General features: G+C 44.0%; 1 protein-coding gene and 1 pseudogene across 1 annotated transcript; one reads left to right on the forward strand and one right to left on the reverse strand.

Moving 5' to 3' along the window:
- Positions 1 to 1,753: 1,753 nt before the first annotated feature.
- LOC144106389 (uncharacterized) lies at positions 1,754 to 7,427 on the reverse strand. Its single transcript, XM_077639188.1, has 4 exons — positions 7,409 to 7,427; positions 6,852 to 7,066; positions 2,394 to 2,468; positions 1,754 to 2,314 (listed from the first exon to the last, which is right to left on the reverse strand). Exons 2-4 carry the CDS (start codon positions 7,063 to 7,065, stop codon positions 2,136 to 2,138), a joined length of 468 nt encoding a protein of 155 aa, XP_077495314.1. The 5' UTR covers position 7,066; positions 7,409 to 7,427; the 3' UTR covers positions 1,754 to 2,135.
- Positions 7,428 to 9,353: 1,926 nt separating this feature from the next.
- On the forward strand, positions 9,354 to 13,421 carry LOC144116139 (uncharacterized; annotated as a pseudogene).
- The last annotated feature ends 3,746 nt before the right edge of the window (positions 13,422 to 17,167 follow it).

Raw genomic sequence — 17,167 nt, forward strand, 5'->3', positions numbered from 1 at the left:
TTTTAAGAGAGATCTATTTTAAGGAGAAAGCCTTTAATGGGTCATCATTGTCCGTCCTGCCGCGAAATCTGACCCACTATAGAAGTCAATAAATAAATGACAACTCGCTAAAAAAAAAAAAAAAACTTTTTGTGCACGGCGGGATTCGAACCACCATCCTTGAGTTCAGCAGCCGAGCATACTACCCACTACACTACTTCTTTCCAACACGGAATCGGTTCTACTTCTCAAATATATATTTTATTGATTATTCTGTGCCTACACTAATATATGACGCCGGAGAGTGCGGAAAGGCGCCGAATCAGACGGATATGCCTCCCAAACACCCTCAAATGTCTCCAGAATAATATTCAAAATAATTGTGTACTTGACATCTTAACCACACATCAGTGACACAAGCAGTAACACCGCGCTCAAGGCATTCGACTACCGCACTTAGGTCAACAAAGTGTGCGCCCTCCTGAATTTTTTGCATATCTTGCTAACGCCGGCTGTGTACACTGCAGTCGTGATTTTTTCCCCCAAATTCTCGAAATTCATATGGAAAACGCGACGGCTGAGGCCATATATAGCTTGCGGCGATGCTAATCAGAATAAGCTGAAAATTGCTTATAAACCCTTCGCTTGGAATCGATCGAGTGAACTAGACCATCTGCACCACACATATCATTCTCTTAAGAGACATTCGTCATTGAAGATACGTGTTCCTGCCAAGCAGTTTATTCATTCCACTTAAAATGAGTGCGCTGCAGGCTCTCCCGTATTGCGCGTGTGCTGTGCACGGAGTCTCACGGACAAAGAATTAATTTTCTTGATTACCAATTAGCGCGCACACACGCGTATGTATAATCGACCCATTTCCTATGGTTCGCGCCAGCCCGCATTGTTTACATATCGGGATTTGTGAGAGATTTTTAAAGAACTAACGCGCATATATATTATAGTTCGATCTTTCGATCGATTTGCCTAAGATTTTTGTGTAAATCCAATAACTGCCCCAAGCAAATCCTCATGGATTATCACCCACAAATTTCGTGGGTGATAATAAATGCACTGGAATGGTGGAGAATTAGTGGCAAACAATGACCGATATCGTTCTGCCTATTGAAGTGGCGTTGCCAATCCTGGGGAAATACTACACAACGAGGGGCCATTAATGGAAATGTAACAGAGTGGCACTGCCTATATGGGGAAAATAGTGACCATCCAGGGCCATTATTGGGAATGTAACTGAGTGGTAATGACAATATGGGGAAAATAATGGTCAAATGGGGCCATTATTGGATATGTAACTGAGTGGCAAAGCCATTATGGGGAAAATAATGGCCAACTGGGGCCATTATTGGGAATGTAACTGAGTGGCAAAGCCATTATGGGGGACATAGTGGCCAACTGGGGCCATTATTGGAAATGTAAGTGAGTGGCAATGCCCATATCGGGAAAATACTGCCAAGCTTGGGCCATTGCTGGCGATGTAACTAAGCGGCACTGCCAATATCGGGGACACATAGAACATGTGGGGCCATCATTGGAACTGTCGGAAAGAGGCATTGCCTATATTGGGGTAATAGTGGTGATGGTGGTCCTATGTAGGACCACCATTTGCCATCACAATCCCAATATTGGGCCAATGGCTTGTGCTGCCTGGGCGCATGCTTCGGTCTTCTGAGGGTACAGCGCATGCCTACACAGGTGTAACTGGTGATTTTAAAGGCACCAAAAAGAACATTGTAACAACGATAAAAACCAAGAAGTGATCTCTAAAGCTACCACCTAACACTGTATCAACTGGCCATGACATCGTCTAAGGATAGGGCACACGTGTTGACAACTGAAAGAATCTGTTCCGTTGCCTTCACCTCAAATTGTTCTTCAGCCCTTGAAAATAACTTCTCCCTCTTGAAAGGTTTTCAAGGACTCGCATGGACTCTGTGGTAAAGGGGTTTTTGCTATGCAGGAAAGCAGACTTAATGCAGTTTTGCAACAGGGTCTTAATTGAGCTCAAATTCATGAGTCACCCATATGCATTTTTTGCGATCAATAAAAAGCAGGCACGGCTAGAGGGTGGGTGTCCCCCCTTTCTCCTATGTGATATTACCATAAATTCACTAAGCCATAACTGAAACAATGCAAATCTAAAGGCTAAACACAGATAAAGGCTTACAGGGTGGTGATATCAGCCGGGGTGGCGATGGCAGCTGGGGTGGTGGCGACGGGAGCCGGGGTGGTGGCGATGGCAGCCGGGGTGGTGGCGATGGCAGCCGGGGTGGTGGCGATGGCAGCCGGACGTCAGGCCCATCCGGACCTTCATTGCCTAAAACAGAAAAATGCGTGCATATTTTGAATATGCAATAATTTTACTAATGTTTAAAAATTTAGGATTTTCCACTTACCAGAAATTGCAGAGCTTTCCACTGCAGAGCTCATCTCATATTTCTTAGCTTTTTTCTCTGCATTCTTGTATGATCCTGCAAAAGGTTAGAGATCAAACACCCAACTCAAGTGCAGTCCACACTAAAATTGCTGCTTCACATGAAAATAAGGCAAACATTTAATGCAACAATTCCTGGATATTACTTTTAATGCAATAATTCCTGGCTATTGCAAACACAAACACTTTACAGTAGGCATCTTGAAGCAGCCTGTGGGCTATGAAAGGAAATGTAGGGAAGGGATGTAGATTATCATGTGACCTTGGTGGCCAAGCACACAGCCTCTGTGGTAGCATCAGTGGCCTTTGCTGCATATGTGGTTTATTTCCTGCTAGGCTGGAAGGTGGTAAACGATAATGCAACTATATTGAATTATGAAACCAGCCAGGCACCAAAATTCTAGAATACAGACCTTATAAGTTTTTCCTGTGATTAGCGTCTAGCTTGCGCTGAAAGAACTTTTAACAACGGACTACTTTGTCGTGGAGGCATTCTGTGCAGTGGCCCTGAATGTGGGCAGTTTCACTGCGGTACCGTCGATGCCAAGAGGCACTGCTTATACAGGGTGGCCAGTTTTTCTAGCACAATAGCCCCACCATCCTTCAACAAATCTGTAGTTACCGCGTCCTACGCAGCTGCTTTCCCCTTTTTCATAGCTTCTAAAGCTTTCTTAACCTCGGTCTTCGTTACTGGCAGAACGTTTGATTGCTCTTCTCTACTGCCAATCTCATTGTCCTCACTACTCTGAATAATGTATAGGTCAGTATAGAACTGCTCTGCTACTTTGACAAACTTGTCCATATTAGTAATGACATTGCCCCCTTAATTGTCCCTAAGCGCCTATATATCTGATCTCTGCCTACGCCTAATCTTCTTGTCACTGCTTCCAGGCTGCCACAGTTCTTTAAGAATGCTCGATTTTCTCCATATTATACTTCCTTATGTCGTATACTTTACGCCTGTTGATCAGCTTTGATAGCTCTGCCAGTTCTATCTTGTCTGTTGGGTTGGAGGCTTTCACACTTTCTCATGTCTTAATCAAATCTTTCATCTGCTTGGATAGTTTACTGGTAAAGAACTTCTTCCCTGCACTCCTCCCCCTGAACTACTTCTTCACTGCACTCGGTAATATCTCTGAAATTTTATTGTTCACTGCGTCTACACTGAGGTTGTCTTCCTCGGTTAAAGCTGAATATGTGTTCTGTAGCGAAATCCTGAATTATTCTACCTCCCCTCTTACCGCTAATTTGTTGATGGACTTCTTTACTAGTCTTTTCCGTTCCCTCTTCAAGTCCAGACTAATTTGAGACCTTACCAATCTGTGGTCACTGCATCACACCTTTCTGATTACTTCCACATGCTGCACAATGCCAGGGTTAGAACACAGTTTGAAGTCAATTTTATTTTTAGTCTCCTCGTTAGGGCTTTTCGATGTCCACTTTCGGCTCTTCCGTTTTCTGAAGAAAGTATTCATGATTCTCAAGTTATTGCGTTCAGCGAACTCAATACCTACCTTCTGCTATTCCTAGTGCCAATGCCATATTCATCTACTGCCTGGTCTCCAGCCTGCTTTTTGCCAACATTGGCACTGAAGCCTCCCATTAGTACAGAATACTGCATTTTTACTTTCCCCATTGCCAATTCTACATTTCACAGAAGCTTTCCACTGCCTGGTCATTATGACTACATGCAGGCGATTAGGCCTGTGGGAAGACAGCTAGCCGTTCTCATGTGGGCTCTGCAAGAAACAGGCAAGCGTTGGCAAGGCTGACATATTCAGTTGATCTACTTAAATTAGGGCATGAGGCAGGCACTTGTGTGTGTTGAAAGCTCCCGCAACGCACACTGGTGACACACTAAGCTATCTGTGTATAAAAGACAAAATCTGTGTTAATTTTTTGTAAGGCTTTTAATGACTGATCACCAACCACGTGCAGTAATTTTGGTTTCAAAGCTGCCCCTGTCTTGTGCGCCCAATGCTTTTGCTTACTTAAAACTAACAGGTACATGCGCATGCATCGACTGACACCACAGCTTGTTGGTGCGCACTTTCAAATGATGCGGTAGACATCAGTGTATACACAGATCACTGCGTATTATTCGCCTAAAACCGCTAAATAATTTATACAGTTGACTCCCGATATTTTTAAGCCGCTTAATTGGAATTTCCAGTTAATTAGAAGTGAAGCATATTTTGGTCCCGTCAGTTTAGCATATAACCCTACAGAAGAAATCACTCGATAATTGAACATTATTATATAGACTGGGTTCCTGATAACTGCACTGTCATGGTGCAGCAAATGTTGCAATGCAGAGAGACATCCTCCTGTTTGTATGATTTCTCTGTGCTGCTTGCTGGCAGCAGAAAAATTTCATAATGATATCAGCAGCTCTTCTATCTCATTACTTTCAAGCAATTCGTGGAACAGCGTTACAAATATATATTGTCACAGCAAAAGTGATGCAAGAAAGTACCAGTGGAGCCTTCAAGTGACAAAGCAAACCACCCGATTCTGTACACCTATCTTTCTTCGACTAGTTCACAGTGCCACTGCAATGTGGAGTCAAATTTCATGCACATTAGCAAAACATTGTAGTAGATAAGCTTGTTAGCATGAAATCCATTTGCAACAAAGGTCGATGACTGCCATAAAAATGGAACGGCTAAAACAGACATTTTGGGGTTTCCTTCGTTACAGCAAGGTTCAACTGAATATTTTTAAACATCAGCAATTATTCGCCAATTATAAGGCTCTGATTTCCAAATTCAAGAGCGCACACTGCCGCTCTTGAAGGCCTTCGAAATCACCACCAAGTTTCGTGCTGCTTCACTGTCTCAATACATTATACATGGCCCGCATGTCGCATTCAGTGCCCATCGGTTGCCAGGCGGCCATGCTGTGCTGAACCACTGCCAGACTGCCTCTAGCTTACCGCTGCCTCTGTTTGCTCACACAGAGTTGATTCCCGTCCATCCACAGCTTCACTATGGTTTTGTGCATTATCCTCAGTGGCTCCAATCATAGCGACAGGTACAGGCACAAGAAGAAGCAGACTAACATGAACTTAGCACAAGAACTCCAAGATCCCAGAGCACAAAGAGCTGCAGGTTGTGGCTGGCTCGGACTAAGCAAGACAATTTGGACCCCAAGAGTCTCAATTTACAAGAGTACAGAGTGCACTTTGTGACAGATAAGAGGTTTGGGTCGTGAACTTAATGTCTGCAAAGCTATGGTGAGCAAGGACTACACCCTGAAGAAGTGAATGTTTTTGTTTCGAGTGAAGCCATCTGACCTGTTTGACAACCCAAACACAGACTGGGCCCTGCGTCACTGCATATACCTTGGCTACAGCACTAGGCAAAGTGGTTCATCACCACGGCCACAGCCAGCAACAACGGCAGAAAGGACAGCATGCTGAGGCCGAGCTTTAGGTATCGTAGACTCGTTGCAGACAGGATCCTCGACCAGCAGCTCGTGAAATATTTTTGTACCTCCAATGATTTGAGGTTTCCATTCTTTCTAATGTCACAAAGCTGGAAGAGTAAACTAGATAGTTCACGATCCCTGTGGGTCACTTCAGACCACATCATCATCTATCATTGCATCGTAACCCGGCCACACTATGTATGCATGCATATTGTCGCACATTTCCACCTTTTTTGTGCAGCGCACATGCACCGATCCAGCAAGTTTAAAGTAATAGCCTGCATTGAATAGCCAATTCCCCTGTGGAGGCAGCATCACGCCTGAAAGGATAAGGAAATAATCCAAAGCATCTAAGGAGCAGTCAGGCCACGCAAGGCGGACGGTCTGGGATCGAGTGGTTTGGCGGCATGGCCGCCAGCGCTTGATAGGAGCAGAAGTCACGTCACGAGCAAGCCATATATTGACTCAATTGCTGCTGCAGCTAACTGTACAGCAACTAGTGTTCATCTCCTGAGTCGTAGACAATTGGTTTGAAAGTCATTGAAATGCCCATGTGATAGAGATATCTTTTCAATCACGAGCGATAAACTTGGACAAGAACAAAGCACAGTCAGTCCTAAATGTTTTCAAACCTGTAGAGTCCAGTGACCTGGAAAACTGGATATCACCATAAAACAAGGCATTGCAGTGTTTGAGATCACATGCGAATTTGGACTGGCAATCGCTTTTGATGCAGATGAAGCAATGATATCAGCTCACAAATGCATGTGTGCATCATTCATTAGCCTCCGAGTTTTGAAAAGATTAGTCACTTGACAGGCTAGCAAAAGGCGCCCGTGTGCTGTGAAGTGTTGGCGCACGTTAAAGCCGGTTAAAAAATCCGGGACCCTCCAATACAGCGCCCGTCACAGCCCATGCGTCGCTTCGGGATGCTAGACACCACAATTCACAATTGCACACATAGCGTTATCCCGGCAATAAAACCACTTACTGCATGTTGTGACGACAGCGACTGGGCAGCGGAACCACTCGCACCCTGGGGCGGATGGGTCCGCCTCCTCTCGAGCGAGGCGGATTACCTCCGCGGCTCGCCTTTTCGGCCAGTGGCAATGCTGCCAGTCGTGGGACAGCCACCCGACAGGGACGACAGCCAAGCTGTCGTCCTCCATCGGGAACTTCACTACCGCAAACGGTTTTGGTGGCATGCTGCAAGGAGTAAAGCGATGCAAACAAAGATTAGTGCGTAAACTGATTTTTCACAAGCTCGCTCGCCCCCTATTCTCATGTTCCTCTCGCACGAAGGTCTCGCGACACATCTCAGAAGCAATACAACGCAGCGTTAAGAAAATAAGTGCATGAAAATGGCATACAATTGAAGGTGCACATGTCGGTTCGAACCCATGTGGCAAGCTAGCCTCCCACATGACTATAAAATAGTACAATTACAGAACAGGGCAACAAATGACGCCTCTCCCCTTATTGCTACTCATGACAGTAGGCTCATGAGGAAACAAAAGAAGCTACTAACAAAAAAGCGTAAATACTTACGCAAGTGGCGGGCTTGAAGATCACGTGAAAACACGATGTATACACAGCGACGACCGAACAAAGAAAGAGATGGCATCCGTCGGAGCGGTCGGACGGGCAGCAAGGGTTGCCAGATAGCTCCAAGCACAGGTAGCCAAGCTGGCCTCCGTAGTAGCCCAAATAAAGCCAAAAAACTTTGTTTTTGCATGGAAAACTCCTTAGCCATATTAAACTATTTTTCGCAAGTATATCTACATAATACTATTAGAAGTAGCGCAAGGCTTGCCTGCAAGCGAGTTCATGATTAAGCAAATGTGGTGTTTATCATAAACGTCGTGTTTTATTTTTTTCTCAAAGCATAGCAGTATCGGGAAAATAACAACACGCAAAAAACATCGCACAATAAACTCACACAGTAATGATATGCATTCAGCAATGCATATAGGTACAGCTCACGACATTTTCACTAAACACAATAAAATAAATACACTACAATAAATTCCAAGACAAACTCTAGTACAGAGGTTGCGGCTAGACAAGATATAGCACAATAGACGGAAGTAGTCTAGAGAGGGATCTCAGGCATCGTGACCTGATTCGAAGGGGAAAAGTTTGGCCCATACATGGTCAGTGACCTTCAAATTCATCAGTATCATGCCTGACCATGGAGACGAACTTTCGTCGAGCCCTAGCATATATGTGTTCCCATTGATGTCTGAGCTGGCATTATCTTTGTTGTCCCTACCGTCATCAAACGCAGCCACCGAACAAATGTTCAGCCAGGTCTCGTTCACTATAAAACCTACCTGCGAAATAAAATGTAGATCTATAACAAGACTTTGCAAGCGCTCCTCCATGTACGTGAAGTTTGGTATGGCCGGGAATGGAGGCTGCTAGGATTTTAAACCGGCCAAGAATTTTTGTCCCGTCTCAGCCCTAAGACTTAGCTGAGCATTTGTTTGACGGCTGCGTTTGATGACGGCAGTGACAACAAAGAGAGTGCCAGCTCAGACATCAATGGGAAAGTCCGTCTGGAGGCATGATATACTGATGAATTTGAAAGTCACTGACCATGTCCAGGTTACGATAGACGTTTCTGAACCCATACGTACGGTTCATCATCTCGACATGCGCGGTCATGTGACCTTCAACTTCATCAGCGGGAACGTCTATCGGCTTTCCAACATTTTTTGCATTTATCACGCAGAACCGGGTATTGTCTGACAGATCGTCAACTTTCGTTTGAGCACGCGATTGTCAGATTCGATTGCATAAATTGACTTTGTTGCTACGAAATCACCGAATGGACAATAGACAAAACCGATGGAGTTCGGGTCGGCGCCGGTCACTCAGAAGCTTTAGGTTCGCAGTAATGCCTCTTCAGCTCACATTTAATGCAGGAAAAAAAAGAAGAAACGCTGCGGCACCTATCCAGCAGGAAACGTTTGTCAGAGATGCTGATCAGGGGAAGATATTTCGGGGCTGTCTAGAAAAAACCCTACCGCATGCCCTGAAATGTAACATATGTGCTGCTCCCATTCGGTGTTGTCGTTCTGCGTAGCTGCACGCAACTCAGCGTTTTCGCAAAAGAATTGGCGTAGTTACCGTACGGTAGAGCTAAAGCTCGCCGGACAGGGGCCGGGGTCTTCCACCGAAGCCCTTGTTCATTCGCTCAAATTAATTTCACCGATTACAAATCCAACAAAAGGCAAATTTTGATCATCGGTGTATATTTCCATATGTATTCTTTCTGCGTAGCAGCGTTCTCTACTTTTCAATGCACCGATTAAAGCGGCCTTCCAGTATAGCCAATTTATTCACAATTAATCGCAAGGCAGGTGCTATGCTGAGCCAACTTGACGCACACAAGCCGTTAGGTGTATGCGGGAAGATAAGATGTCTAGCACGGCCGCCATCAGCGGCGTCACATGAGGCCGGCGTACGTTTCTCCGTACTCATGCTGCCGTTTTGGAGTACCTGTGCTTCATTTGAAAGCCTGACGTAAAGGATTCTAGTACATTATATGAAAAGCAGTCAATGTGGGGGTAGCCCACGCACTTTAGGACCACGCTAGAACCACGCATTTTGTGCCTTGAGTTTTGTGTAAAGGCTGTTGGGCTGATGCCCCGTCTGTCCCGAGGCCCACACAATATTTCACGACAAGTTTTCTACCAGCTATCAGCGCTTAAATAGAGAAAATAGCCTCGATCTGCATCGATCACTGGCACAAAGCCGAGAAAGGCTGTAAACAAATCACAAAAAAATATAAATTACAGACAGTGACTACATTTGCTCCGGCAACTACAGTAGAGTGTAGCTCTCACTGGAGTGGATGGATGAGCGAGTCAAGGAGGCTATATGACCTGAACAGTTATTAGCGAGTGGTGGTAAATATGGAGGTGCGGCACGACCGTATTTTAGACGCATTCTACTAAGACGTGCCGCTGCGGCCACTTATTTTCTCCGTGAATTAAAAATAAAAACAACTCAACTATTTTTTTTATTTACTAAAGATAGTGACCTAATATAATACCGAATAATTCGCAACCGGAGGTCTTTTTTATGCACAGTGTTAACGCCTTTTTGTGATGTTTGTGCTTTTGTGCGCTGCGAGTATCTTCATTGTTAGGCCTCTTTTCGTTTTTAACTGTAGCTCTGAGCGGTTAGGTTTGTTGATTGTTCGTCACTCTGATCTTTAGCGCTCCGTCATGAGCATGGAGACGGAGGTCATGAGCAAGTGGCGGAGGTACCGTATCATCGAAAAAGAGTACAGGGAACTTTTAGGAGAGCTCGGTATCCGACGGCCACCGTCTACGCATCTGAAATCCTCCGGAAGCAAGAGAACGGGCGGCGAAGCGGCCTTGGACGTCGTCAGCGCCCCTCCACTCCCGCTACCGTCCGGAGCAAGCAAACGGCCGAATAGCGAAGCCTACGCAAGCGGCGCTTGCGCTAGTGGCAGCGGACGAGCTACTTCGTCGCTACCTGCAGACCCGTCGATGCCATCTGTTCAGAGCGAGCTCAACGAGCAGGCTTATGTGTCCGAGAGTTGCGCTGAAAGCCTTTCTAGCGAGCATACCGCTACCTCGTGCGACTCAAGCGATGAGACCTCGTCCACGAACAGCCTTACTGCTGAGAACGTGGAAATGGGCCAGCCTCGTGAGGAGTCTCCTGAGCTTTGTTATCGCCATCTCTCGACAGCGCAGGAGTTAGCTAGCATAGCTAGCAAGCACAATTTGACGCACGCCTGCATCAACGATTTGCTGGACTTCTGCCGTCGGCGTGGGATTGTAGAGCTCCCGAAAGATGCAAGGACCATCATGCAGACGGAGCGGAAAGCTAATTTAGAACACGGCGACTCGTTTGTGCATTTTGGCCTTGCTGAGGGAATTCAGCATGCTGTTGGCCAAGGACCAGCGCCTGAGAATGTCGAGCTGCACGCAAATATTGATGGGCTGCCTCTGCATAGGAGTAGCCAGACTGCACTCTGGCCAATTCTGTGCAGAGTAATTAACATCAAGAAATCTGAACCATTTATGGTCAGTGCGTACTGCGGTGCAGGGAAACCTCCGTGCCTCCAGGAATACCTCAGGCCTTTCATTGATGAAGTGCGCAACCTTAGTTGCAACGGACTGATGGTGAAAGGGGTGCACGTCAATGTGTGCTTAAAAGCCGTGATCTGTGACGCTCCAGCAAGGAGTTTCGTGAAGGCAATCACTGGCCACACAGGCTATCATGCCTGTGAACGTTGCAGCCAAAAAGGGCACTATCTGGAAAACAGGATGACTTTCCCTGACCTGCATGCACCACAGCGAACAGACTCCTCTTTTCGTTCGCAAGAGGATCGGCGCCATCACACTGGTGTTTCACCATTTACATCTCTGAACGTAGATATGGTGAAATGCTTTCCTACAGAGTATATGCATTTAGTCTGTTTGGGGGTTATGCGGCGGCTCCTTAGGAATTGGATATGCAAGGGGCACGCTGCCAGGCTGAGCCGGGCTGACAGGAGTGCACTCAACGACAAGCTGCGAGAAGCAGCAACTGCATTTCCAAAGTACTTTCAGAGGAAACCAAGGGGCACCGAAGAACTCGACAGATGGAAGGCCACAGAGTTCAGGTCTTTTTTACTATACCTGGGGCCTGTTCTCCTGAAATCCACTGCCTGATGAGCTTTATAAGCATTTTTTATATTTGCATGTATCTGTTAGGGTACTTGCCTCTCCTCAGCATCACAGAGACCTCAACCAGTTTGCTCACGACCTGCTGCGGTACTTTGTGCAAGAATTTGGCAGACTGTACGGACAAAAACAACTCGTGTACAATGTGCACACCCTTGCACACTTGGCAGAGCAATGCCTGGAGCATGGCACTGTCGATGAGTTCAGTGCATTTCCATTTGAAAGTTACCTAGGAAAGGTAAAGAAGAGACTGCGGACGACAAATAAGCCTCTGGCGCAACTCAGCCGACGAATGTCAGAGGTGAGGGCGTGCACACCGCTCTCTACAGGACAAGTGGGTGGTGACGTGAAAGTCGGTGACTGCTTTCTGGTGGATAACTGCGCTGTAGTCATTGTTGATCTCCTGGGGGGCAATGCCAAAGCTGGCATCTTGCCAAATGGCAGAGAGTTTTTTAGAGTCCCAATTGACTCTTCAAGGATGGACGTGCGTCGCTACAGTGCTCTTGGTCAAGAAACCAAAATCTGGCCCATTTCGTACATCAAGAATAAAGTTCGATGTATAAAGCTTCAGTACAAGAGGGGGCATGTCGTTTTCCCTTTGCTTCACCTTCAGTGAGGCTTTACATTTCTGTGGTGCCTGAAGGATTATGTGCCTCTATTAAGATAGCTGCAGATTGCAGCATCTTGCTTGAAGTGTTAATTGGTGCTGAAGACAGCAACTTCTACATCACCATCCTTTGCATGGTTTGGATTTGGTTGTATGGGGCTTAACATCCCATAGCGACTCAGGCTATGACAGACGCCATAGTTGAGGGGTCCAGAAATTTCGACCGCCATGCAGTTCTTTAACATGCACTGACATCGCACTGTACAAAGGCCTCTATAGTATTCAATGCTCATCAAAATGTGACTGCTGCAGCCCGGATGGAATCTGAATCTTTCAAGTCGGCAGCCAAGCACCATAACCACTGAGCCACCGTTGCATACTAGATCTGCATTGAAGCACTTGGAATTTCATCTTTTGGGGAACATCAACTTTGAAGCTATAATGGCCCTCTTCAGGGCCACCCAAATTTACTGGCAGGATCGTTGCTGCGCCTCCAGAAACTCCAGAACCCTCTTGTTCCCGTGAGCGCCTGCCTGTTTAATGAGTAGTAACAGTCAATCAGCATTATATAATCGTGTCATTCATGCTCCTGTTATTACCCCTATTTATGTAACCCCCCCCCCTCACACAATACTCCATGCTTGGAGCCTGTGAGGCAACGTGAATAAATAAATAATAAATAAATAAAAAAGTATACTCTCAACTTGTTAGTATATAACAGACTGCAGAGTAGTGGGCAAAGAAAGATATTGAGAATGCAAGGCTGAATTAACACGCATTTATGTTAAATGTTAGGTAAGACTAGTGCATGCAGCTTAACTGCTTGTAAGTGATGCATTACTGACATGATTACAAAAAAGATAATATGGAAATTTAACTTGACAAACCTAGAGTTCAAACATCATAGGAGAGAAGGGATGCTCACTCACCTCTGGAAGTCACTTCATGGCACGGAAAGTTGTTGCATCGAATAATAAGTTTGAAATGACCTGCTTCTAAGCAGTGCACCACTTCTTAGTGTCCACCAGCAAAAACGGATTTCTGTCACTATGTAGTGAAGTGGCATCTGCTGTGATAAGCGCCCTTAATTGTTTGTGTCCCCTGCAGCTCTTTTCTCATGCCACCTAATTTCGGGCTGCTAAGATGAGCCTATAAAACTGCACACTTAACTTTCGTAAATGCAGTTTCACCCATGTTGTAAATATGCTGAGGATGAAGTGCATCAACACTTGGTACGAGCCACACCAGAAAGTAGATCTGTTTCTAGAAAGGAGCTCCCTTCAAACACTTGTTTCAATGCAGTCTTTGAATTACGTCACTTAATTAGCACGAGACACATCATATTTTCAGCACTTTAATTTAACATGACTATATATTGCTTTAAAAAGAAATTGAATAATCTAGCTGTGTAACCATATATATGTCTGCTCATGACATGAGGCTTGGGCTGTTTATACTGAATAAAAGTACCATACAGCATCAGGTTTGTAGCAAAAAATTCGAAGCTGCTGCTACTTTAAGGGATGCCAAGGACAAATCTGATGGATTACTGCTGTCTGAAAACAAAAAAGATACTTACACATCATAACGCTTTAAAAGGGAAGTTGCAAAAATTTAGATACATTTGCTGTCATCATTAGAGATTTTTGCAAGAAAAGTGTAGTTAAAAAAGACGGGTTCTTTCACTGGATCTGTGGTGATGCGCCATTCAATTATAAATGGTAGTTAGCAGTTTTTTTTGCTATTGTTATGAATTGAGAGAGGACAAAAATTTAAAATTATGATTTTATCTGCAAGAACTAACAACACAGAAAGCAAGAGCCTTGGAATCGATTATAAGAAAGCAATAGGTTGAAGTCATATCCTCCATGCCCCTTTAAAGCTGGTGCTTCTGCCGTACGTGTTGTTTTCATTTCGCCAAAAGGAGGCACACAGAGGTGCCATATTCTTCTTTGTCCTTAATGACTGAACTGGATCCACCGTTTGTGGGCATAAAAGGGGCCAAGTGTGTTTCCAGTCCAGCCCTTTACATGCATTTTATGCAGTGGTAAACTGGCTGCATGGTGGCTGGTCGACAATTAATGGTTTGTTAGTTGTCAAACTCCTGGCAATAGTCTTATAAGCCTGAGAATAATTTCCATTTACACTTATAGCTTGATTAGAGTTGCAGTCTAGGCAAGTTGGTAGACAATCACACTTCTTCGAAACATGAAAAAAAAAACTGGCACATAAAGCCTACTCACAGTTAACTGGTTATTGCAACGAGAAACTTGGTGAAGAAGGAACCGAGTATGTGAAACACTTGGCTTTGCAGCCAAGCATTACAAAAAAAGATAAATACATAAGAATAGAAGAAAAGTTACTTTGATCTCACTCGCTTAATGCATGAGCAGTCAAGGAATTTCTGAATCTGAGAGTGCAGTGGGAATTAAGGGGCTTTTATGCTTGTGCTGCCTCCTTTTGAGACATGAAATGCCTTAGCTCTTTCATGAACTTTGTTTGTGCTTAAAGATGAGTTATTGTTCCTGAGAGCACTCGCATAGCAATTTTTCATTCATCAAATTTTTTCTGGGCTCATTAATCCTAGGGTTGAAAGATCAGGCTTTTAGGTTTCTTCTTTGATAGCATTTTTGCTGCAGTAAAAACTGAGAGTGCACTTCCTTCTGCATACAGGTATGCCTATACCGTCATTTTTTTCACACTGCAAAAAGTTAGAGAGCTCATTGTGTATTTTCTACCATTTATCTTGAGAACGCAGGAAATGGCTATGTGTTGTTGGAGTTAATGTGGTAGTGTAACTTGCTTTTACACCACAATTTCTTGGTCGTGAGATGATCGACGGTCCTATGGACACCCGTTCAGGTTATTGAGATTACTTGAACTATTGCAACAGGAAACGATAGGTTATGCTACTAGCTCATGTCATTAATAATACATATTGTTTTGCTTTCTCCTTGATCTTTTTATCCCCTCACCCCTTTCCCCGGCCCCTGGTTAACCTATCTTCCTTTCCTCCTCCTCGTCCTCCTCGATTTGCTTTGCATATTTGTTGTAGTTCTTTTCCAGAAAATTGAAAACTTCAGGGGTACGTTTCTTTATTCAAACATGTGCAGCCTTCATACCTGCCTAACACGTACCATCCCGATCTAATTTAGGCGCTGGTCATTGAAAAAAACAAAAACAGTACCAGCATCCCACTACAACAACAATCCATTTATTATTTGATTATGTTCCAATGATTGCAACATTCCATGAACGAGAATTTAGTAAAGAGAAGAGGGGCACAAAAGACAAGCCAAAATAAGACTGAAGAAAAGTTTGTGGACATGCAATTCTAGCCTGCCAAGAGCAAGTGCAAATAGTAGCTGGCCTTTGCCATGATGTATATCTATAGGGTCACCTCGCTCTGTAAAGTTTAGCACATTCTGAAGTAGGCTTGGGTTGACTATTTAATTAAGGATGTTTGAATGAAGGATCTTTTATGTGTATTGAAAGTGAAAAATAAAGAGAATATCCTGGTGAAGGCATTCTCGTACTATAATTTTGCGTCTAGAAATAGTGTGACTTCACTCTTGCATTTAAAGTTGAGGAATTAGTACAACAGTGAATATTTGGCACAGCACTAAAGTTAAATACAGCCTTGAAGTGTGGTGCATGGCCTAAGTGAAGAATTGTACAGCTCAAGAGAAATTTATTGTCATTGCCATACATATTATGCCTAGTGGAAGAAAAAGGGTCGTACCATATCAGTTGCGTGCAACTATAGCCTGGTCTTATGCTAGTCCAAATTGCTACTCTCTATATTTGCAGTTTTCAAAAGCTCGTTTCCGTAGCTGTCTGTCACCTTCAGCCACTTCAGGAAATCAATATCTGTTCTGTGTATAAGATAGTGTATATCCTTATTTAATTATTGTGCTGTCGTATTTGGACTATGCGGGTATTACAAGCATATTTGTTCCTGACCATTGCAGAAGCAGTAAATTGTACAGAAATGGAGAAAGGTAATTAAAGTACTTTAAATCTGATATATCGTAGATGTTAGTACTTTGGAGTATGTAACTCCTCCAACCCTATAGCACAAAGGCTGAGGTCTGTGAAGCATAAAGCCATGTGATGAGATATCCAAACTGTATAAGTAATTAGATTGCAGGATAATTTTATTTATGACAGCAGTGTTCTGTGAATGTCAGTGACAATGCAATCAGCATCATGCTGTATTGCGTGAACTGGTACTATACCTAACTGACTATACTAATGCGTGAAGTAACAATTTTGTATTGCACAGGCCAATAAAAGATATGAAAAATACGAAATGCTCTCAACTCTATACTCCTAAATTTTCTCCCATACTGCTGATGTTGTATATATTTCATTGCAATAGCAACAGTTCGTTTGGTGTGAACAGTCACATGCAAGCCTTTGCAAGTATGTCGACACTGGCGCAATAGTAGGCAGAGTGGCTAAATTTTGCTCTTGGGCATACACATTTGATATAGTCGTGCACCTCCATGGCTTTATGCTGTGTAACCCACAACATAAGTTATTGCATTTGCTTTGCTGAACAAATGTCAGTGAAAGGCTCAGCAATAACCACTGATGTGTTTACTTAAGATAATGAAATATAATAGCATTGCTTTACTTTGCTATACTTTTTGAGTAACTATATATACAACAGAATTGTGAATGATAACAGCTATTTATAATCCGCTAGCAAATTTGGAATGTATCAACGAGAGAAAGGTGAAAGATGAATATGCATATGTATATATATATTGTTGCGCACAGCGATGAACGGGACGACATCGGTTTTAAGAAGCCGTCTCGTCCTTTTCCTTTCCAATTTCATGGTGTCTCATCACAGGTCGATCGTGTAAATTTCCCGTGTGCGCTGGTACAGTGCGAGCTGCTTCGATGCGTGAACTATAGTGTTTTTAAGAGAGATCTATTTTAAGGAGAAAGCCTTTAATGGGTCATCATTGTCCGTCCTGCCGCGAA

The sequence above is a fragment of the Amblyomma americanum genome, chromosome 1 (assembly GCF_052857255.1).
Source record: "Amblyomma americanum isolate KBUSLIRL-KWMA chromosome 1, ASM5285725v1, whole genome shotgun sequence".
NCBI lineage: Eukaryota > Metazoa > Arthropoda > Arachnida > Ixodida > Ixodidae > Amblyomma > Amblyomma americanum.